General features: G+C 42.2%; 2 protein-coding genes across 2 annotated transcripts in view; both read left to right on the forward strand.

Moving 5' to 3' along the window:
* Positions 1-70: 70 nt before the first annotated feature.
* Positions 71-14,206, forward strand: LOC308134642 (uncharacterized protein; the record flags this gene model as incomplete). Its single annotated transcript, XM_080502414.1, has 15 exons — positions 71-116; positions 433-575; positions 1,945-2,119; positions 2,259-2,314; positions 3,201-3,391; positions 3,510-3,620; positions 3,751-3,876; positions 5,236-5,334; positions 5,434-5,592; positions 8,540-9,170; positions 10,640-10,703; positions 10,812-10,990; positions 11,085-11,173; positions 11,266-11,355; positions 14,180-14,206. Exons 2-15 carry the CDS (start codon positions 464-466, stop codon positions 14,204-14,206), a joined length of 2,109 nt encoding a protein of 702 aa, XP_080358540.1. The 5' UTR covers positions 71-116; positions 433-463.
* Positions 14,151-24,173, forward strand: part of mrpl11 (mitochondrial ribosomal protein L11) — a 56,522-nt gene continuing 46,499 nt past the window's right edge. Inside the window, exon 1 of the mRNA XM_080502031.1 lies at positions 14,151-14,218. The gene's annotated coding sequence lies outside the window, so the exon portion shown is untranslated. The remainder of the gene's footprint in view (positions 14,219-24,173) is intronic.

The raw sequence follows: 24,173 nt of genomic DNA on the forward strand, positions 1-24,173 counted from the left end.
GACTTTGTAATCGACCGCATCATCGAGCGAGCCGAGGACTTTGATGTCTGCCAGGCGGTGGTGGGCTCCATTCGCATTTTGACTCAGCACTTGCATAATGCAAAGCAGCCTGACAGGTAGAATGTCTTCCCTTGAAATAATACGCGGGTGCTGCTTCAGTCACTTGGTGCACTCAGTAATGTGCCTGAACCCCATAAAAACCTCAGTATATTTTTTTTTTTATCACCTGTGAATAATTTACTTTTATTGGATCGCACCTGCAGTGATGTTTTTTTTTTTTTTTAGGGTTTTGATATTATATAAAGAGTAGTGCATTAGATGAGAGGGAAAAAAAAAAAGATTTTGATTGAGCACTTATCACTCATGTTGTGATAATCATCTGGCACTTCTGAATGGCTGGACTCACTGTCTCTTCCTGCCCTCCTCTTCCAGAGAGCTCTTGTTCAGCTCCAGAGCCGAGGAGATGTCGGTTCTCAGAGAGCTATCTGATGCTCTGGTACGTAACCTTTTCCCCAAATCTCTCTGGGGCCAGGAAGTCAACCGCTGTGCCTTAAACGAGATCGTTGCTTTAAAGGGTAAGGAAGCATTAAGTTATCTCTCCGCAGTAACACAGATTTATTATGAAGACTAAACCTTACATGGGTTGTTTTAAGACTTGGAATTGTATGTAATCCATTATTGTCAGTGGCTTTGTGGAGCTTAGACACCAATCTTGGGCTTCATTAAAAAGGAACGATCCCTCTGCAGCAATCCTCAAATTCCCCCGAGGGTTTGATCCTTTTTTTTATTGTAGAAAGATATTTTAGCTCAAGAGAGTCTCACTGTGGAGATTCCGGTGATTATGCATGTTACAATAAGTGATCTTCCAGCTGTGGTTTCAAGTTTCATGCATATTTATACATTTCCAGAGCTGAGTGAGAAAATACACATTTTAGGCAACATTGCTCACATGTGCACAAAATTAGTGATATTTTTGGAATTATGGATTTTTTTCCTCATTGGTTTATGTCTTGAATGTGGGTCATTGAGTTTTAAGCCACAGAAAGGCATCCAAGATTTAAAAAAAATGTATTCCTGTAACAAGGAGCAGGTCAATGGACCCATACTGTTACTTTAACCACACATTTTCCTACAAATCACAGTTTAAGGAACTTTTACAATGCGGAAGATCAAGAGATGACATTCCTAATAGGTTCACGTTAAATCGTGCAGCAACAGGCTTAAAATAATTCTACCCGACAAGTATCAAAAGCTCCCTCAGAAAACAATTGGATACAACTCGTGTTTTAAAAACTGTGTGTGTAAACCAGCCGTTTGTGCTTCAGCGACTCCGACGTCTCGGAGATGCGCTCGTATCGTCTGCCTGCACTCGGCACGGCCCGTCAACCCATCCGAGTCTTTGAAGGTCACTAATTGGCGTGTTGAATCTGAAATAATCTGTGCAGAAGCTCCAGTGTGAAACTAAATTGTCTTTTTTATTTTTCCCCCTTTCTTCTGCGAGGAGCTTTGTAAATATTGATGCTGTTGTTATGGCTTTTGTGGGCCGATTGATTCTTCAAGGTCACTTTTTGAGAAAAACTTTTCTTTGCCCAGTTTTATTTTTTTTATTTTTTTTTAAAGTCTCCCTTTTACTGGAGCATTCTGGACACGTGTTAATTAGTAGACTGAAAGGTTTCCACCAAAAAATTAAAGCATCTAATCTGAAATAGGGATTTTTTTTTTTTTTCTCCACACACTAAATTATTATTCCTCCACCCGTCTGAATTGAGGAAGCTCCAGTAAACCCACTGATTATGCAGTTTCTTTCAAAGCAGAACTCATAAAACTGAAATTTGAATATTTTGTCCTGCAGCATTGCACCGTGAATTAATGTCACGGACAGAGAGAGAGAGAGAGGAAAAAAAAAAAAAGTTTGGAGGATTAGTGTGTTGGCGGTTTCCTCAGGGCTGGGACTTCTGGTGACATGGCTGTCCGACCCGGACAACCTGAACCAGCTGGTGGTGAGCCAGCTCGACAGCGTGACCCCGAAGAGCTCCGTGGAGGAGTTGTGTGGCTCCGACCCCGACCAGAACTCTCTGGCTTCGCAGGAGGGCGCCGGCGAGGGCGAGGGCAGCGAAGTGTGAGTGGCGGTCATCCGGTGCTGCTTCAACCCGGTGGTGGTGAAGTGGCCGCAGACTCCACCTGTCTGTGGTTTAAAAAAAAAAAAAATCTTGAGTTTACTTGGACTTGTTTGTGGTTCTTATCCTTGTTATTTCTAGGAACTCGAACGGGGCCGAGAGTTCGACTGGAGTCAGGATCAAGGGAAAGAGGAAAGGTGTGTTTACTGCTGAAACCTCTTGAAATGAGATTTCTCTGAAGCTGGAGGATCAGTTGCACGTTTACCAGATTTTTTTAGTTATTTTGTTTTTCCTCCTTCAGTGGGGGAAAAAAAGACTTCAAATGGTAACAATGGTGACTTGGAAGGGAGGCAGATGGGAGTACATTGTGGGCGTTAAGTGAAAGAATGCTTGTATAATGACTTGTGCAACAGTTTTGATGAATTGCAATGTGTTGACTGCAGTGTGACATTATAATTTCATTTGCCAGCCTGCCTTTCAGCACGTAATTAGTCCCCCGTTTCTTTTGTTTGTCCAGACAGCTAATTACAAACAACAAGCTTAAATGCCAAACAATTGCTGCACTGTTCAAGCAACTGTGGTCTTTCTTTTTTTTTCTTTTTTTTTTAATGAAAACAATCCGACGGCTATGATGACTCAGAGCTGATCAAGCCACGATAATGAACCCTGTGATATGACAAATAGGCATATTTTTCCTCCATTTTCACATCTTGGTTTGTGATAAACAACCTCATTTGTCATAATTTGAAAGAATGATTTAAGTCCCTTGGATCTTTCTATTGTTAGGCATATCGCATAGATCATGATGGCGAACGTCTGATTACTGATTACAATGCTGGTTTTTCGCAATCAAGTGTGCATTAGGCTTTACGAATGGCTTTTTCTCACGTAGGTTCCCAGGTATTCTGAGCCGTTGCTCTCGCCTCACGAGCTGGAGCGGCGTTCGGTTTGCAGACAGAATTATTGTTATTCATTTCACGTCCTAAGTTCAAAGTACAGAGAGAGGTGGAGGAAAAGCGCCTTCCTGCTCAAATGGAGTCGGATACGATCGTCGCACAAATGTGCTACTTTTGTGCATTTCAGGGAACAAATTAAAGGAGGGCTGGTCAAAATTTGTGGACAAGATGAAGTCCAAGAAAGCCAAGAAGAAGAAGATGAAGAAGATGGAGCAGGCGCTGGTGATGAGGATCATCTCCATCCAGGGCGACGGGTCCAACGAGGAGGACGCCAGCAGCAGGGAGGGCTCGGTTCACACCCAGGAGGACTCCGACAGGGTGACGCCGCTCAACATCCTCCTCCACGTCCCAAAATAAAATAGACACGGCAGCTTGTTAAACATGACAGCTTCATTGCAGCTTTTTCTTTCTTTTTTTTTGTCCAAAATGCCATTAGGAGGACAGCGATCTGGAGAACTACCTGACAAGCGTCCAGGAGGACATGATGGAATTCAAGCTGTCGTATGAGATGTGGCGCGTCGGCCGCTGGGCTGTCGGCATCCCTCACGTGAGTTCTTAGTATCGGTGGCAGTGTTGACGTCCCGAGGGCTTGTTATCTGCCTGCCGAGGCCCCGTTAGAGCCAGAACTCGTGTCGTGTGTTAATATATATATATATATATATTTTTTTTTTTAATAGGCTGACTGGGAGGATGATGAGCTGACCTTCACCGTTCACCTGGAGGAGAAGGACAGCCCGGAGAACCTGCAGTGGGACATCAGGAAAACCTACATGGACGTCATATATTTCCGTAACAGATGGCAGGTAAATTGCGCGTCAGGCGCTGTCTTTTCTGTTCGCTGCTTTCCTTGGATTTATTTGTTTGTACATATTTGCAAGGTCCCCCCCCCCCCCCCCCCCGAAAAAAAAACCCCATCAATGTGTTTACGAGGACTTTCTCGCCAACACAAACTCCCGGAGTCAGCACTGCGAGTCCCCATTCAGATTGGCTATCGATAAAATACATGCAGCGTTTATTTATTTATTTTAAAAAAAGCGCATATAGCACTGTGCCAGCCCGCACCATATGTTTCAGAACACAATGCAACACAGAGGAACTCCTAATTGGTCCATAAATGTAGTAAATTAACATCAAGCAAATATCCAGCTGGTGCAAAATTGCCGGCAATTGGTTTGGGCTTTAAAAGACGAACACTGTATTAAACAAAATGCGAACTGACACCCATTGAGCGGTGTGTTGGATATTGTAAGACGGGTTTTAAATGTTTAATCGTCACCTTACGCACCTTCAGCTTTTATGTTTTACTATTGTCGTTCTGTATTTTTTGTGTATAGTATATTTTAGTAATATGTCATTTTGTGGTTTAATATTGATGGCCTTCTCTCCAAATGGAAAACATTTGGGCGTTTGTCGAGAATTGATGATGAGAAGATGCGTTCAAGAAGGAAAATGGGTTGCAGAGCCGATGATTTAGAAACGTTTTTTTTTTTAATAGTTTCATTTATGATTGATAAAAGGAAATGCAGTGTAATATCTTAATCAAGATGTGTTGCAGCAATGCAAGGTCCAGTTCACAGTTCTAGTATTGATGGGGTGTGGTTAAATGTCCATGGGGGCGGGGGGCGGGGGGGCAGCAGCCTCACTGCCTGGGGGTACGAGTCCACGATAACATCCCAACAACGCTTTATTTTACCCAGTGACGGTCAATGAAATTCAATTAACTGAAATATGGCGTCAATATCTGTGGGAAGTCGCCATATTGGAGAACTTCAATCTTTAAGTTTGTTCATTTCCCCCCCCCCCGACAAGGACTTTAATGCATATTTATGAACGTGTGACATTGGAGAGCTGCGGCGTAAAATCTGGTTTGAGGAGGAATGTTTCTTGTTTATTTTCTCAGCGACATTCAACGTGCAGTTTTCTCTTCAAATAGACGTCATAATGTTATATTGTCGCTTTTTCTTTTTAAACTCCAAGCTGAAGAGGTGTGTGGGTGTTTGTGTGTGATCGAGGAATAATGAACCACATATTTGTCAGTGGTGAACCACAGCAGTTTAATTGCACTCGTTTTCGAAAACGGCCTGACGGCACGGCTGACAAACTGCTGATGGATCCTAACAGGTGTTTTCATGATAATAGTTTTTTTTTCTGTTTTACCTCAGGACTTCACCAGCCTTCCCCTGATCCCAGAGCTGCCGGACTCAGAGGTCAGAGACGAGGCGGTCGAACTGGCCCGGGCGTCGGTGGAGCATTTCCTCCAGGTAGGCGACGCCTCGAATTCTTGGACTTTGAAGCATTTTACCGCCTCGTGACTCGACATTTTTTTGTGTTCTTTTTTTGTTTTGCCGTTTCTCTTTCAGGAATTGGTTTCCGATCATTTGATCGGTCACACTCAGCCGGTTTTTCAGTTCCTCTGCCCTCTCGACAAACTGCTGAACGAAGAGGAACACTATGGCGGCGTGTGGGGGCTTCTCAGCGGCCTGGCTTACTTCCTCACGCCCGGATATGAGGAAGAGGAGGTAAAGTTTCAGTGCTGCAAACTGACAGTTTATGGCTGTGGTTGTTTGTCATGTACAGACAGAGGGCTGCTGACTCGGTCACTATTTTATTACATGATGCTAAAAACGGTAGTAGTAGTTGGAAACGTGTTCGATTGTCTGAAATCTTAAGTTTTAGCTGACGGGAACACTGAATCAAAGTCGACCTGCTCCTATACAGAGTGGTTGAACTGGAACAGGCTGAGGTTTTGCGAAAGCATGCCAGGGCTCGCTGCCAGATCTTGACCTGGAAGTTAAAGCGGCGTGTCGGCGTGGAGGGACAGATTGCACCTCGTCTGAACAGAAAGTAGCGCAGGCAGGAAGTAATGCGATGTGCGAATTGTCAACGTTGTTCCCCCGCCAACTTTCGTTGTGATCCGTGAGTCTAAAAATAGACTCAAAACGAGAGGCGACAAGAGTGGATATCGGTTGGTTATAATTATACATTGATCACACTCGTGGGCCTTGTGTACTGGCAGAAAAATGTATATCACAAACACGACACACTTAAAAGATATAAATTGGCTTTGTAAAGATGTAAACAAACATGCATTGGAATTCTGACGTAATTGGTGAAGACAATTATAATGTCTAAAATAATACTAGTGTGGTTGTTTTAAAACGATAAATACAAATTTTAAATAAGCTTATCCAGGGCTCACAAAATGTATAAAGAAGTTAAAGCCACAGTGGAGTTGCTTTATCTGAAAATTCGCACCCAGTTCCAGATCGGAGTGGAAAATGAGATTGCGTCACTTAATCCTCACAATATGCTTTTTTCTTTTTTTTTTTTTTTTTTTAAATACGGACAAGACGACGTCAACAGGCTGCAAATTGGTTGCTTTTATGTCAAATTATGCGGCGGGATTTGACAGCTTCTGCAAAAACGCTGCAGGCTGAGTTAAGTACGCCATATGTGCTCTAGTTATTGTTCTGATGTTTACATGAGATCAAAAACTCCACCAGAACAATTGAACGTCACCATTTCGTCTCATTATACGAGTTGACGCTCCGACATCCGAGTCTCCCCACGGTGTGTTTGATGGAATTAAATGGAATCTCGTGATTTTCCTGTTTAAAAGTTTGTTGCCGAGCCGCGGCTGAAGGCGACAACGTGACAGACTGCGAGGCGCTATAACATCTCAGGCAGAACGCCGCGACGTTCATTGACTTAACAAACTTGTTCTTGTGAGAGAACAAAGGCAAACAGTGACATTTTTCTTATGTTCTTTGTAAACATCCGTCGGTTTACAGAAACACTTCCTGATTCACTTCTGACCTACTTGCCCGTCTGCGATTGCAGACGGGCAAATCTGATTTCCTCTCCTCTCGGGCGGCGTTGCAAGAAAAGGTCACTTCAGCTTTTACTGTAAAAAAAAAAGTTCTTACTGTGAACTGATCAGATTATCTGAACGCTGAATGAGAGTCTTGACATTCTAATGGAGGACGTCCTCGTCATTCCAGGTGGTGACTTCTTATTTTTATCTTTTAGTTTAATGTTTTGATTATAAACTTGGATAATAATCTAATACATTTGCATAATTTCCCCTACGGTTTTCTTTTTCTTTTTCTCTCTTTCTCTCTCTTTTTCTCTTTCTCTTCTCTCTCTCTCCCTCTCTCTCTCCTTATGCCTTTCCAAATATCAAGCAAGGTGTCTATAAAGCAATAAGTTGGATGAAACTTTACAACCCAGTATAAATGTTAATAATTACCACACTTACTTACAGTCTATAATTAATTTATGAAATCATTATTCCCCCAAATAGATTTTCTACATTATGTATTCTACTAATGCGACTAATAAATTTAAAGATAAACTGTTTATAATCAAACCCTTGTTAGTTTGTCCCCATCAACTTTTATTAAATTAACTTTGAAGTGTCATTGATTTAAATTATTATTTTTATTTTAGTTTGTGCTTAAATAAAATCCTGAGTCCTTCACAAACCAGCTAATGTGAGCGGAGGGGCTTGTGTCTAGACAACACAATATAGTTTTACTTCTTTTTTTTTTGTGGCTGTCAAAGCTGCAGTGGTGAGATAAATTTATGTTGCCTCAGCTAGATTCCAATCCAGTGTTTCACACAGTGCAAAGTAGTTTTATTAGCAACTGTTTTTCACCATCGTTTGATCACTGGATCAATATGACAAATGGCTTTACAATATATAACATATAACACTTTTTTATGCAGGCTGTTGGAAATTAAAAAGCCTCTTGGGAAGATTAATACAGTGAAAACGACATGAAACAAGGAAGTTAAACGGGATAAAACATCAAAGGAATACAACATTAAAAACCTGATGAAATTCAAAGCACATAAGAAATTAAGAATAAATGATCGTCTGAAAAGTGTTGATGAAAACTCGGTAAATCAAAGTCTTTATATTAAAATGAAGGCCGCTGGTTGTGTCATTGCTTGTATGGTGTGCAGGTCCATGTCCTTGCATACTTTACAGTCTTCGAGAAGAGGAGCTACAAGTGAGGCCACAAAACCTTCACAGGAATAAATTGTGACCGAGCGACACTTTCATGGATGTACATAAGATATGGCTTGTAAATTCATGGAGTTTTTTTTTTTTTTTTTTTACTTTGATAGTTTTAGCTGTGTTTGAACCACTTCCCTTTGATAACCTAAGAAACCAACTAAATGACTTTCTTGAGGGCAGAGGGAAATTACAAGTGGAAGGAAATGTGAATTTTTGATGATTTGTTTTATGTGGAACTATATGCAAGAAGTAGCCGATAGATTGTGACGTCGCCATAGTGACTGAAGGAGGAGGAGGAGGCGACCAAAACTCTTTAAAAGGAGCATCAAAGGTGGAATTCTTTTGAATTTGAGTCTTTAATGAGCGAAGCTGGACTCTGGTTTCTCTTGATACGTCGTGACTCTTGCTTCTGTTGTAATTCACGCTTTCGTTTCCGCCCGCAGAGCTCCAGCCCTCAAACGGAAGCCCCAAGAGAAGGGCCCCTATCGGCCCTGCATCCAGAAAGCCCCGCTGCGTCTCCAGACAACCACGGCGCCTCTGCCGAGGCGGGCGGCGGCGGCGGCGGTGACGGTGCCGCCTCCCTCCCGGCCATCGTCGTCTCCCGCTGCGAGTCTAATCCACGGCTGCAGGCGACCGACCCGCGGTCCGACGTGGACCCGGGCCCCTCCTCCGGCGAGGGCGGCTCCCAGGACAGGGCGGAGGACTCCGACAACCCCTTGACCTCTCACTTCAAAATGATCCTCAAGGGGCTGACGCGGTCCAGGTCGCAGGAGTCCCTGGCGAGGGCCGGCTGCTGCGGCGGCGACGACGAGCCGTTCGAGTCGGACTGCTCCCAGAACGGCGGCTCGCAGCGGGAGGGTGCCGAGGGGCCGTCGTGGCTTCACTTCAGCGCCAGGTCGAGTAAAAAAGAGAAGGCGTGTCTCCGGGGGTCCGGCGGCGCGGGCAAGGTGAAAGGCAAGGAGGCGCCGGGGACGTTGCCGAGGGGGGACGACGCCCAGCTTCAGAGGAGCCACGTCAACTGGGAGCAGCTGGAGGCCACCAAGGCCATATTTGATCTTCTGAAAGAAATATCGGGTTTGTTAAGTGACTTAACTGCTTCCTAAAACCCACGCTGCAGCTTTTTCCTAATTTTCTTGTTCGCCCTTCATCAGTGGAAGAAGGGATGTATTTGCTGAAGGAGGTTGTCTTCTGCAGAGAAGATTCGGGCTTTAATGACATTATTGATGAAACACTGCTGTTCTTTGTGAGGCCCGAGCGCTGCGCCGGTGTTGGACTATACTAGACAGTGAGAGAGAAACCTGCTGGTGTCGTTCCTGTTGATCCAGAATCATGCATCTCGTCGGCCGTTTGAATTATTGAGTCAAAGCAGCCTCAGTCTGGAACGTCAGTCAAATAACGTTTCACACTGCTGATATAACGGCGCAGCCTTGACCAGTAAATTTAAGTTGGTCGAGGATGAATTGTAAACCTCAGGCAGAGTCCAGGTCCATTAAAATCAAGTGAAATGAGCTCAAAGGTCAGACGCCTCCACTGCCGTTTCGTGTTTTACAGAGGTTTTTGTGTGTGACAATGTTCAACTTGTGGTGGAACTTTAGACAGTGACAGGATAGTTAACCTATGTGAAGGATCAGAACTGGAGGTTTACTCAAAGTTTTATGTCTTTTTTTTCCTCTCTCAACTGGTGAATGAGTTTCTGGGAGCTTAAGAGTTTACGGTTCCTTTAATTGACTTACCGCCCACAATTTCATTGAGCTGACTTTCTCAAAAACTGCACTTTGCACATATGAAAGGAGACGCTTTCTATAATCGAGGACACACTGCCTGCTGCTCTGTATTTTAATTTTTTCATTAATTGTTCTGCTGTTGTATGTTTAAGAGAGCGTCTACCAGTGTTTGGTTTCATGCTTTTGGTAAATAACAGATCGGAAAAGGAGTCTGCAGCTCTTCTTGGAGGCGTTCTGAAGCATTTAAATCCAGCTCTAAAGGAAAAAAGCACTAAAATCCTTGAAAAAACACAGATCAACAGATCTGCCTTTTTACTTCCGTTACATAAGTCACTATTACATAAATCTTTCTCTTTTTGAACAGTTAAAGTGTAAATATGAAAAGGGGTGAATTTGGGTGTGGTTATGTTGAACCGTTGGCTCAGCAGGTTTATGGAGAAGATTTTTGGAATTGTATTTGTAGATCACAGCAGGTTCCTATTTTTTTTATTTTTTTTTTGATGTTTTAATGCAACAGCAGGTGATCTTCCCACCAATATCCTGTCTTTTTTTTGTCCTCCCTCCTCACCTGCATGTCCTCCATCCACGAAAATCCACTCGCTCCTTCTTGTCTGGCGTCTCCGTCCTCGGCATCCTTTCTTCCCCGCGTGGCTCTTATCTCGACGCGCATGACTAAACCGCCGGATCAAGACTCACTGCAAAAAGAACATTTCCATCCGTTCGGATGTTTTTATGTCGTTTCCTCCAAAACACCGCGGCTGTAAACAACCGGTTGTTTTCATGTCGTCCCTGAACTCAAAGCTCTTCTCGTCTCTACAGGTAACTCCATCCTCATAAATATATTTGATGCCATTTTGAAGCCTGTGATGCCCATCTTGAAAAAGTGAGTCTGACGCCTCCTTGACGGTTCAAACGTTCGTTTTCTCTCCGGGAGTCTATGAATGTCATGTTTGTTTTGGGGTTTGTTTTGTTTTGTTTTGTTTTGACACAGAAAAGTGAACTCTTTCCTCAACAAACTGAACCCGACGGAGGCGCAGATGGCGACGTACATCGACACTCTGCGCGGCAAACTGTGGCCAGAGTTTCCACCGCCAGCGCCATCCCCGCCTCGCACCGACGAAGACAAGGACGAGGCCAGGGAGCGGGCGCACAGCCTCATCAACGCCAAATGTAGGCCGTCGCTTCACCCAGCAGGATAAGAGACGAGTACTTCCGAATGATGACGATTGGAAAAAAACAAACAATTTCTCTGTCTTGCCTGTAGATTCCAGTTACCTCGTCTTAAAGAAGACTGACGTGGAGTCGGTTTTTAATCTTTTCCAGGACTGCAAGGAGAACAAGACGCTGGTCTATGTGAGTATGTCCACGTCTCCCATGAATCTTCTCTGCCGTTCCCGCTTGGCCTGGCGTGACGATGATGGATCTCGCTGCTTCTCTTGTCACAGGTTCTCCTGTCGTTCCTGGTGAGAGAGTTGTTTCCCAACGACCAGTCGCTGAGCGTGAGCGCCGCTGCTCTGCAGAAAGGGACCAACCCGGTCAGCTAATATGTGAATCCTTACAATGTGTTTTTAATGGGACTCTTTTGTTGTTGTTGTTTTTTTTTTTTTTTAGAATACACAATTATTTATTAATCATGTTAAACTGCCTTAAAACATTTGTGACCACATTTTGTATCAAAGTCGAAGGCACTTCAGTCCTTTTTACCTCAAACATACTGTGAATGTTTCTTATGAGTTGTACTTTAAACATTAAATTGCTTTTTTTTTTCCTTTCTGTGAAATCAGACACGTTCTTCATGGGAGCTAGTTTTTGATACCGTACTTTGTACTGTTAACTTCAGCAGGAGAAATAAAACTACATTTTGTTATGATTCACACTTCACGTTTTATTGTAAATGAGCTAAGGTTTTCTGAAACACTTTTGTCACTTTGAGCACTTTTGTACGGTGGCTGTTTGTGCGCCGGTTCATTTGACCTCTTTCATGAATATCAAACGTCTGACCATTTTTAAAGGCAGAAATCTGTCTGAAAATGGGCAATTCCACTGTCGAAGAAAACTTGAAATGTTGTTAAAAGTACTGAATCCCGAATTTATTCCAAATAAAATATTTTACTGAAAGATTTTGACTTTTGAGTTGAATTTAAGCTGAAGAACTGCTTAAAGTTACTGCCAGATGTAAATTGGTTGCGAATGCCTGAAGTGCTCCTGCTTTGAAGCGATTTCTGAGCAGAAGATGATTCGGGCGGGTTCCACATGTTAATCCTCTTGGGTGAAATCCCTTTAGGATAGTGTAAGATGTATGAGAATAATTGTAAAATAGATGAAAATAACTTGAACATGCTGTTACTTTAGGCTTTTTCATAACAAAAATTGAGTATGTAATCATAAAATCACTTTTTGTAGCTTTTCTGTCCGTAATTGTCACGAAATTGTTACAGAAGAGAAAAGGATTTAATTGTGTGATAATTCTGATTCGGGTCACAGGATGGAGGCTGTTTTAACTCACAAGTTCCCAACGCAAGGCAACAATAGCACACAGTGAAACAATTCCCGCTGATTAAAAGGCATTTAAAAATAACAAACTCATAATAAAACAAGTTGTGCTCATGTACGTGCTGCTTCCTTTGATATGAAAATAATTGATTCCTGACGCCGTGAACCACAGTTAAAAAAGCAAACAAAACATGGATTCTCTTCAAAGTCTTCCTCTCCTGCCTAGAAATTCTGTCTTCAAAACTGTATAAATCTGCTATTTTTCTACAACACGCATATAAACCATCTCAAACTGGCCCCTTCAGCTGTATCTTGAAACTGCTTCACTGGACGGCCTTTAAGCCTTGAACATACCAACAATCCAAAGATTGTTGTGCGTGCAGTAGTGGTAAAAGCAACTTTTTATGGTTGATTACTTAAACTATATTTAGATAACCTCGGGCAGGATGAAATGCCACAGAAAGTCAGTTGAATGTTTCAGAGATTTATGCTGGCAACCGACGAGCCTCAGAGAGTTGGGAAAAGTAACATTTGGTGAGCATTAAACCAGTAAAAGAAAATATCTCAAACAATATAATCAAATTCCCAGAACAGTTGCCAGAAAAAAAAGGTATTGATGATCTGTGAGTGTCATTTGGGAATGGGATAATGATTTTGGTCAGTATTGTGAGACTAGATGTGACAAAATGACAGTAAAATTCTATAAAACTCTGACAGTGGTTGCTATTGGCAACAGAATGTTGAAGCAAACCAAATGGAACTGTGACCATGGTTGCTCCTGGCAACAGGACGTTCAACTGAGCCCAAGTGCAGAGCAGGACATTTGTTTTCTCCAGTAATGTCCCCTTGCTATCATTTATTTATTTATTTGTTCCTGCTGAGCGTTCTCGTGTTTCAAAAGTACCATTTGGAGAATGTGAAAAAAAAAAAAAAAACAAGATCAGAATATTTCAATGTGATTAAATCCTGTGCTGGAATATATTACTCAGATTAAGTATCATTTAATAACCAGCGCTTGGAACAAACTGATACCAATAAAAAGTGCCTGATAGCGTTAATAAAGCTGTCAGAGCAAAGAATAAATGGACATTCAAACACTTCCATACATTTAAACCGGCCAACTCTAATGTTGACAACTTCCTAAATTAAAGGCTTTAACAGAACCAATCATGTTTTATTCAAATAGCATAGTAATACAATATACTGAATTATTTAAAATGCATGGTTTGGTATAGGTTTTTTTTTGTCTCCTTAAAAACATGATACAAATGACTTAGTGCTGGCTGCTCTCTCACCTCATAGTGACGGCTTGGGTCTTTCTGCATGGAGTTTGCATATTCTCCCTGTGTATGCAAGGGTTTTCTCCAGGTACTCCACTGGCCTCCATCCATCCATCCATCTTCTGGGAGCTGTCGCCAATTCCAGCGAAGCAGGGGTGACCCTGCACAGGTCTCCAATCCCTCGCAGGTAAAACAGTCGCTTCCAATCCCACCTATGAGCAATTTAGGGTCAATTAGCCTGACAATTTATGTTTTTGAAATGTGGGAGGAAACTGAAAAGCCTCATGGGAGCTTCACCAACAACACAACTGCAGGGTGTTGCTGATTGATTAGATCAGCCTTGATATTTATTACCACATATTTAATTGTATTCTGTCCGATATGATGTCTATAATTTAATTTCTATTGTATTTATCATGTTCTATTCGGTGTGGAGCAACAAAGTAACGAATTTCACTCTGACGAGAAGTACAGCATTATTGCTATTCTATCATTGCATTTATATGGCTGCTCCTCCGGTCCAGCAGGGGGCAGCACCGAGGTCACCCGCTGTGTTCTTGCACTCCAACATGGCCGCGCCCTGCAGGATGCTACTGACGGCGTGAAGGTGTAAGACGAGTGGCAGGTATGGAAACACCGGGGCTCCCGTGTGGCCGTGGGGTCTTTAACGTGCTCCGTTATCGCCGGTTAACGCAGTTTGTGCGCTCACCGGCGCAGTTCGCGTGCGACGAGATGCGCGCGTGTGTATAAACGTGACGGCGGAGACAAAGTGCGGCAGCCGCTGTGCGTCTCCTTCATCTGCGTGAAAGACTTTCAGAGATATAACAAGTTGTATATGACAAGGCGTGTCTGTGTTTTATCGTGTGTGATAATAAACTACACGATCATGAAACGGTGGCGTGTTCAGGGGATATTCAAGACTCAAAGCTGTTTCTGTTGCTCAAAGGTCTCTTACGTACACGCTAAGGTCACTTACATACACGTGTAAACAAACATGTAAATACACGATCAGGATCTGATTTAAAATAATTATCTTAAATGAAACTCGACGTTTAGTTAAAGATGCTTCATGATTATAATATAAAAGCAGTATACCCCCTCCTCTGTATGAGTGTATCATTCAGTTAGGCCACAATCTCTCTCTAGTTGCAGTTTATTCATATGTAACTTAAAAGCCTTTGGATTAAATAGTGTTAAGGAATAGTCTCTCTTCTCTCTCTGAAATAATAATAATAAAAAAATCTGTTCTCATTTATTACTGGCTAAATGAATCAAACAATATGGAATTATGTACGAAATAACCCTTCTGTTTTAGAAATATTTTGCTTTATCAAAATATATCTTGTAGTTATGTTAGATGTAATATTCTTAAGAGCAGTAGCTTCTCAATTCCACTAATTTTACAGAAATTGCGAGCAATGTTGCTCAAACGTCAGCATAATAGAGCCACAAGAAAGCAATTAATTTGAGATTTCATACAAAAAAATGACTGTAAAGTGACTGTTGATTTAAGTACATGTTCAATAGTTCCTTGGATAACCTTTGACTCCCCAGCAGTGGTTTACCATGAAGAAATAGACTCTGACTCTGTAGGAGAGCCAGAAAACAGTGTGTGAGAGAAGAAAAAGTGTGTTAAAAACATTCTTAACAAGTTTAAAACTAGAAACTCCTCCATGAATTGTCAGCGGTGGGCGGGTCTTTACAAATGCACAATTTATTTGCTTTTTTTATTCCCATTTGATGCTCTGACTGCAAAAACTCTCCTCTCCTCACTGAGAGCAGCAACACGGTAAAGTGTCCAATAACACCAGAAAAAGCCATGAGATTCATCGCTTTTATTTATTTTTTGTTCCCAAATATAAAAAAGATGCGTGAGGCGACTGAAAACCTGCTAAATACTCTGACCAAGCCGCGGCGCTCTTAACAATGATGGATGTGAGATTCAGATCCCGGATCAGCACTTTACTTACATTTTAAAATAATTACTTCTAAGTTTTTTTCATTGCCTTCGGGTGAAGTTACAATAATCACTGAGAGAGGGGGGATAAATTTTGTTCCGGACAATAATAAAAATAGTTCAGAGGCAGCTATATATAATAATAAAAAAAAAAAATAGCTTCCACTCTCCCTGGCACTGAGCACTCTGGGCACCTCTGCATTAATAAAATAAAATGAACTGTACAAATAAGAAGAAAATGTGGAACTGATTCAGGGGAAGAAAAAACAGTCCTACATCAGGGATGACCAGTGTTGAAAGGTGTTTCTGATATATTATTTTAATGATTGGAGAACTGTTGGGTGTCCAGATATAGCAGGTGTGGTTCAAAAAAATCAATTTTTCAAATGGATCACAGCAAAATGTTTCAGAATACTGCAGGAAGGTTTAAAGGACAAAAACGAGCCTGATGTACACACGACACCAGTGAATCATTAAATAGTCGTACCTGTGTCTTGTTTGTGGTTTAGCATATATATATATGCAATATAAGCAGCCATTTGTTTGTTTGTTCTGTTTGTGGATCAGTGGAAAACTGTGGCTGCGTTTGTTCTTTAGTCTCTTGTTTATAATTGTTGTATTCGTGGTTTTGATCCGTTGCTGTTCCTCTTCATGTCCTGGGTGAATAATAGTGTGTTATTTTTTTTAATAATAGCTTTTAACAAGCTTAAAACTGTGCCTCAGGTGCTGTGTCTTGTTTTAAGCCACGGGTGTCAAACTCATTTTAGTTGAGGGCCACATCCACCCTAATCTGACCTCTGGAGGGCCGAACAAGTCAAACAGAACATATTAAACTGCAGATATGGACAAATGCAAAGTCTGTCCTTCTTTTGATCCTTTTGTAACTGCAAGAATTTAAATAGGATATTCTGAAATTTCCATATTAAAGTTAATCAGATATTATTATATTTGCAAAAAAAACCTTCCGTCACATTTACCGGATATCTTATTTTTTATTCAGGATTAAAACAATTTGTCATCATCTGGAAATTGTTTTGAGTTTACATGTCTGAAGTATCACTTCACATAAATTGGACTCGTTGTTTATTGTGAAAGGTGTTTGCGTCATGTGACCTCCACAGATGCATTAATGTTGGGGGTCAAATTCTAACCAAGGGCGGTTTTGAAGGTCATTTTTGCCAATCAAGTGTTTTTTGATCAGCCTCTGTCAGTTTTTATTTTCATACTTGAAAAACAAAAAATCACATGGATGGCCAGATTAGATCCTCTGGCGGGCCGGTTCTGGCCCCCAGGCCGCATGTTTGACACCCCTGGTTTAAGCCGTGAGCTCCGTAGCTCCAGACATAGCATGAAGTCTATACATGTATGTGTTTTCCCCGTCGTAGTACTGCCGCTCGTCGCTGCCCGCCATGTAATGGAATTGTAACCGATCCAAATTGTGCTCCCGTCTTCGGCCATTGTCGGCTGGGATTGGCCGCGGCCTTCCTGCCCATCTGAATGAGATGAAAGGTTTTAGAAAATGGATTGGATTGCACACACTTTGCAGCGCGGAGCTTCCTCTGTGGTAATGGCTCTACTTGTGTTCCTTCCCTCTCAGCACCAGTACCTGGCCCATACATTTTTGGCGAGGCAAGCTTATCTTAATTGCTACCTTCAGAAGCAGATGGATGGTTACTATGCGTGTTGCTAAGTGACCACGGCGAGCTTCCTCTTCCGACTTGCGTTGATGGAAGCGCTCTCCTCCTGTTCCGCTCCCGTTCGGGGTTTGGACTCTGACTCTTTCGTCAGAAGAGCCACGTGAATCAAAATCCTCACCACACCAGGACATGTGGTGGTGTTTCCAAAACAAAACCCTCTACATCCCAGAAATAAATGGATAAAATGAAGGAGATGTTTAAATGGTCTGAATAGCTTGGGTCCATGTATGACCTGGATCTTTTCTGCGCTTATTAAGACTTGAATTAATGAACTGATATTGGAGCATTTTCAGATGAAATTTTTTCTCCTTTTCTCTCTTTATTAAAAAAGAAAAAAAAAAGTGACATGTCTGACTCATCGTCTCCGTGAAGGTCTTTTCCGAACAAAAGATCTTCTCTTGCATTTAACACAAACCCACGACTTAAAGGGTAACTGAAATGTTTTTCAGATTTCATCTTTAGAAAGAAGAATAAATATGCTTTCGAAAGGTATATAACATTCCCAGATAAAAGTCCGAATTCCGACCCTTTTAATTGACTTTACATGATGCAGCAGACGACGGTATATTTGCGGGCCATAAATGTGAGCCGCCTGAGCTAGACCGGATATGACGTACGAGGGGTTATATGTCCCAGCCAAAACAACATCAGCTGATTGAAGAATGGAGGGGTTTGGCGATACAGAAGCACCTAGGAGCGATGTTAGCGAAGATTTAAGTGACGTATCGTTGGTTTTGGACGAAGATGAAGGAGAGGAATCATCGGAGGAAGAATTAGAAGAAAATCAAGGCGTTCAACCATACATGTTTGAGCCGTGAGTACATATTGTGTGTGACCGGGTATTTACCCGTGTGCACATATTGTGCGTGACCGGGTATTTACCCGTGTGCACATATTGTGCGTGACCGGGTATTTACCCGTGTGCACATATTGTGCGTGACCGGGTATTTACCCGTGTGCACATATTGTGTGTGACCCTTGTGTCAGAGTGGGTGTTTTGCAAAGTTTATTGGTCTATTTGTCTTAAGTTTTAGCAGGTTTTAAAAAGACTTACTGAAGGTTGGGTTTAAAAATCCGTTAAAAAGCCGTTTAAAAATGGTGGGGACAGAACCAGGTTTCAGGATACGTTTCCTCTTCACATCAAAACCAAGTGACTCTCGGATTGCGGGTGCTGTTTCGTAACAGTCATCCGTGAAATGTTGACTGCAGAGATAGGAGGCCTCTGTTGGTGTCCAGTTGGAGCGAGTGCGCTGCACTTGTTTTGTCCATAATCTCCTCAAAGTTTCATCTTTTGGGAATTTATGGACACTTACAGACGGACTGGGTATTTGGGAACACCCAGCCGCAACACAACGCTTAGGCATGACTCTAAAAAACTGCTAAATAACGCGATAATGCAGAGCACATGTAAACAAGACACTACGATCAGCTGTTGTGGGCGGAAGTAAATAACTCCTCATACGTCACAGCGCAAAACTACGGCAAGTTGGGAAAACTAGGTCAGATTCACAGGGCGGGAGATTTAAAGGCATTTTTAGACGTTCGGCGCTCAAGAGCAAGATAGTGGTGTGATTGTCATTGGTGTGTCATATATCATTCGAAAGGGGGAAAAATAATGCTAAATACTGGTGTATTTTAATAGAATTATTTCAGGGACCCTTTAAGATTCATTGCAAGATTGTTTTTCTTCCAGGTTATTTTTTACGCCTTTCGATTCGCAGCATCACACGGCAGTCTGCTCTGAAATGGCTCAAGCAGTACATGAAGGCTTTTATGTTCCTCGAATAAAGTGTGAGTTTATGTGAATCTTCCAGATGTATGAATACCAAACAAAATCTTGACTTTGCTGGTCGTTTGCCAGCGGATGCTGCATTCACGAAGCTTCGTCATTCAGTTGTTATGAACATTGAGTTTAATCATCAAGGTGCATTTAGATACTGCTCAGTCCATTGAACTGAAAAATACACATGCAGATGCAGGAGTAAATCATTATCCGGCGAAAATGAAAACGTCAGCGGTATTGGAGGAGCTCCAGGGGAGACATTGACACGCGTGGACTCACTGATGACAGGCGCAAGTTCGACGCAGTCGCCATCTTGGATGGGTCCCCACTTCGCCGCCAGTAGCTTCGCTTCCACTGAGGAAGGAAATCTTAAAAAGCGGAATTTTCTGTACGAAAGCATTCTGGATTCTAACTCCATCTCTGTTATTTAGTAGAAAACCACACCTCCCCTCTCAAGTAGAAGTAAACAGACTTGAGGTGAAGTGGGTCCTCGTCTAAGATGGCAGCCTGAGTGGCAATCAGCGAGGAATCTAATTATATATCTCGGGGGGAAAACTACCACTTTGCCTCCTCTTATATGTTGTGGTGACTTATCCTGCTTCGGAACATCCTCTCTCTTGACATGTTCCTGTTTTGTGAAATGCCGTGTGCAGATTTGAAAAGAAACACCGTCTATCATTTAAGGTCTATTGAAGCCAGGGTGGTCTTGTCCCAGTACAGGTTATTTTCCAAATGCATGAGATGAATGGTTTTGTCCGTTGCTCCAGTGAAGTGCTTTTATGCCATTTTTTACCCCACCCCCCCTGACAAAGCCTTCATGCTCCTGTGTTTTCATTCTTTAGATGAATGTGTGTTGCGAAACCGTGCTGCCTTGTGGGAAGATGTCTCTCGTGGGGGCGGCGGGGGGTTTGATCGTCTCATACGTATTTATGGCCTCTTCAGGGCGTTGGACGTTTGACTGTTTTGCCAACCCGTCCTGCACATAACTGTGTTTAATGATGTAACAACGTCCTTCTGATGAGAAACGCAGCTGTTAATGCTAATCGGACTGTTGCGCAATAACACACGACTTCAGAGACTTACTGACCGTGGCCTCGACAGATGTTTCTCCGTTATTTCACGTTTTGGGCGTTTCAGGGTGGAGGGGGCGGGGGATTTTGTCAAAATTTTCCAGTCTTATAACATAACATCCACTTGCATCACCGCTTATTGTTTCCAAATGAGCCAATGATGCCTGAAGATGTGTTTTTTTTTTCACAGCAGGTACAAACGTTGAACCTCGAATTCATTTGGGCAATTATTTCAACGCTTTTGATGGCGACGGTTGATGAGCTGACGTGCAGACTGTTAAAAAGGTCTGCTGATCTTCACTTTCGACTCGCCTCTCTCGCGCCGACAACTTTTTGAAGCGACCACGCTGGCAGATATCTTAACCAAATGGAGATTTAAAAAAAAACAAACAACTGAGAGCCGACGCTTTCCAGGAACCCGTTTTGTTACCAGGCCGGAATCCTTGTACAAAGCTGTAGTTTACCAAAGATCATTTACGGCATGAAAAGCTTGGCGATATCCTGGAAGTGATCCCCCCCCCCCTATTTGAACAAGATCTAACATAATTTGTATCAAAGGCACCCTGCCGGTTCGTCACAGCGGTGTTAGGCCGGGAAATGAGAGCAGTTCAGTGGGGGGGGTGGATCATTCCACTTTACTGTTTCATTTTAGTTTCACAAGAAAGAAAAAGATTTAAATGACTTGAAAGAATTTTCTAGAAAAAAAATAATTCAAAGTGTTTCTGCTGTTTTCTCACTCTTAATATTGGGAGCGACTGACGCTGCTCCGTTTCCTTTTCACAGAGCAGAATTATTGATGAGCTCTTTGTAGAGCTTGGACATGAATCTTGCGTTGCACATGAAGAAGGATCTGTTCTGCAGCGATCTGCCAATTCACTTCAGGGTCTTGTCATTTTTGTCCCAGTAAAAGATAAAAAGTGTATTATCTCGTGAGCGTTCCCTCCGGGGCACGTTTCGGCAATTATGCATGTTGCTTGGTTACAATACATGATTTTCTTTCTTTTTTTTTTTTTTTACAGCTGCGGTTAACAAATTTCATGCATATTTAGGCAGCTTTCTATTTTAGCGATGAGAAGTGGCTCGTTTTTTTTTTTTTTGACAGCCGCATTGATCTAATAATGCTTGCAAGTATTTTAAAGTGGTTGACAAATGAATCCAGGATCTCTCATTTTGACTCGTCTTACAAATGACGATGAATCTCACAATGTTTTTAAGCAAAAGTTAGTCATGGGCTGCGATTTCTGAAGTCGCAGGCTTCGACTTAAGTGCCGATCCTGGAATGTGTGGAGAGTCTGGAGCCGACGATTTGAGTAAATCCAGTAGTATCGGGGTTAAGAGGTTCAAACAGGCTGGTGGGACTGTAGAATATTTCAGAATGCTGAAAGTGTGAAGTGAAAACTCTGCATACCACAGGTTGCTCAAGACCAATTCAGCTGCAATTATTTATAAAAACAACGGTCATTTGACCTTTTAAGGAAGTGCATTATTATTTATTATTCTTTATTGACATTTTGACTGTGACTGGACCCATGACTGTGGAAAATAATCAATATTTAATTGCGCTCACATGCACTTGTTTACATTCTTTTGTTTTACTTTCATTTTACAACGGTGAATGGAAAATGCTGTGTCAGTAAATGAATTGTCTACAGCAATCACTGCAGATTCACGCTCTGAGCGTCATCCACAAAAATCTAAAGGATTTTACAAACTCTCAAATATTCTACAGCATTGAAGTTTGCTTATATCACCGTGTTTTCACATGAAGAAAGTAAATATTTTTACCTGGAATAAAATGAATATTTAGAATCTTATTCTTCGGTAAACTTCACACCAAATCAATGCATGATTGATGTCAAAATGATTCATAAAAGACGAAGCGAAGAGCTTTTGATTGATCGAGAGGACAAAACCGCCTTTTCTGATATGTCTGGGAACTGAGTCGTCTTTGAGGAAACTCGTGTATTTTTCAGGTAAAATCTTTTTTTTTCACTACCAGAAACATAAATAACCATTTCCAAATAAACCTTTATCTTGGACCTTGCATACAGCGGATTGGGACAATGTCTCATATGTTGTATCAAGGGATTTCCACCCCACAGTGTTCTGTAAAAAAAAAAGAAGTCATTTTTTAAAGCCGCTGGTTGTTTACAGGGGAAGGACGTCTGATTCCGTATTGACCAGTGTGAATTCAAGTGCGCGGTTCTAGAATCCAGCCTCCACCTGCCTGCTCTGTTGATTTGTATTAATGCCCCCCCCCCCCCCCCCCCCCCCCCCCCCAGTGCCGTGACCGTGCTGCCCAGCTGCAGCAGGAGCTCAGACCCAGCAGGGGGTGGCGGATGGCTTCAGACTCCAGTGTTTAACCGTCACATTTCCGGGCCGCCGTCACACTTGGCTTGCAAATTTCCGAGCCGTGATCCCGAAGAATGAATTTTTATAATGTCGTGGGCCTTGTGTCGCCACACGTCGCCTCGATGGCTGTGATGTTTTTTTTTTTCTTCCTGTCATCTCGTTCCGCGCCTCCGCTGCTTCGTCCTCCTCCTCCTCGCCCGGCGTGGCCGATTTGCCCCGTGTCGTCCCGCAACGCGATGTAAACAAATGAAGCGGCTCACAGCAACGGCGTGTTTTGCTTCTTTTTTTTGTGCATTCCAGTCACAGACCAGATGCCCGGGCGCAACATATCCTGTCGCTAAATTGGATGATTTCAGTTGCAGTTGAGCTTTTAGTCCAACTTTAGCACAGTTGCTGGCACAACAGTCAGAGGTTTGATGTGGCTGCTGCTGCTCTGATGCCAACAACTAAAAAAAAAAAAAAAACAGAAACGCAGTCACAACATATAAAACAAGCTGCCAGTCTGTGAAATACATCAGGAAACATCGTGGTGTGAGGGCTGTAAATCTTTTTTTATATATATATATATATAGTCCTCAAATCTGTCCCTGCTGCAGATTTTTTTTTCTTGTTGCTCTTTGTTGCTTTTTTAGATTTATGCCGCGCATAGGCAATTTGTAACATATTCCCTCTATCCAATGATGACGGGTGGTGGGAAATGTAATTCAGAAGCGCGGGTAAAGAAAAGGGCCTTGCTGGGAGTTGATCACAGGCACACAGAGACGATAAATATTTGCTCTTGAGACTGGAAGTCGTCCTTGTTCAGGTTCAATGTGTCCCACTGACGCAGAGGGCGACCGTTGTCCTTATGAACCCTCTGGTTTCATGTCCGCCGTCGCCGCAGTGATGGACGACGCCGGCTCCAGGAATCTGTGCGAGTTCCCGCAAAGCACTCTGGGAAGTAATTTCTTTCTTAATGGACCCCGTTATGTGCCCGCCGGAGGACGTTATCTTGTTTGAAAAGGAACATGCGTCACACAACACTGATGGACGGCGGCCCTGGAAATGTGAACGAGATGTTATTCGATTAACTACCGCGGTGTTGTTTGACAATCGACTCGCATGTTGTATGGATTTTTAGTCATTCGTTGAGCGTTTCTGGTTCAGGCTTTGGTTGATTGCTGGTGAGGTGTCACTGCTATCACAGTTTATTTAAAATAAAAATAAAAAATGGCTGAGGGTAGGTACACTGCCACCTAGTGACCCAAGAGGGAAGCACTTTTATTTGACTGGGATGAAATCAGCTAGACTCCTTTTGTATTTGCTTAAAATGTGTTTTATGGACACTGCAAGGTAAAAAGGCAGGTGTCCAGTACCGCTGTAGTTGCATCAAGATATGAAGCTAATATTAATATTATTTAGAATTTTCCTGAAAAATGCTATAAGCTTGCCGTGCTTATAGTAATTCATTATATTGTCATATTAAAGTGCAACATGTATTATGTCAACCATTCCAGCCTTGTCAATAAAATGTAGCTGTGAAAATAAACCAAAAATATTTTTGGTGCTATTTCATTTTTTCTTTTTTTTTTTACATGTTGGCAGGTTAATCTTTACTCAAACATAATAGTTTGTTGGAAACTAAATCTAATCCCACGAAGAGCAGTGCGACTGTAGGACGTCACCAATTCTTAATGCAACTTCCACTGTGTAATTTGGAGATTTAATAAAATATTTCAACA

Source organism: Blennius ocellaris (assembly GCF_963422515.1).
Source record: "Blennius ocellaris genome assembly, chromosome: 9".
Classification (NCBI taxonomy): domain Eukaryota; kingdom Metazoa; phylum Chordata; class Actinopteri; order Blenniiformes; family Blenniidae; genus Blennius; species Blennius ocellaris.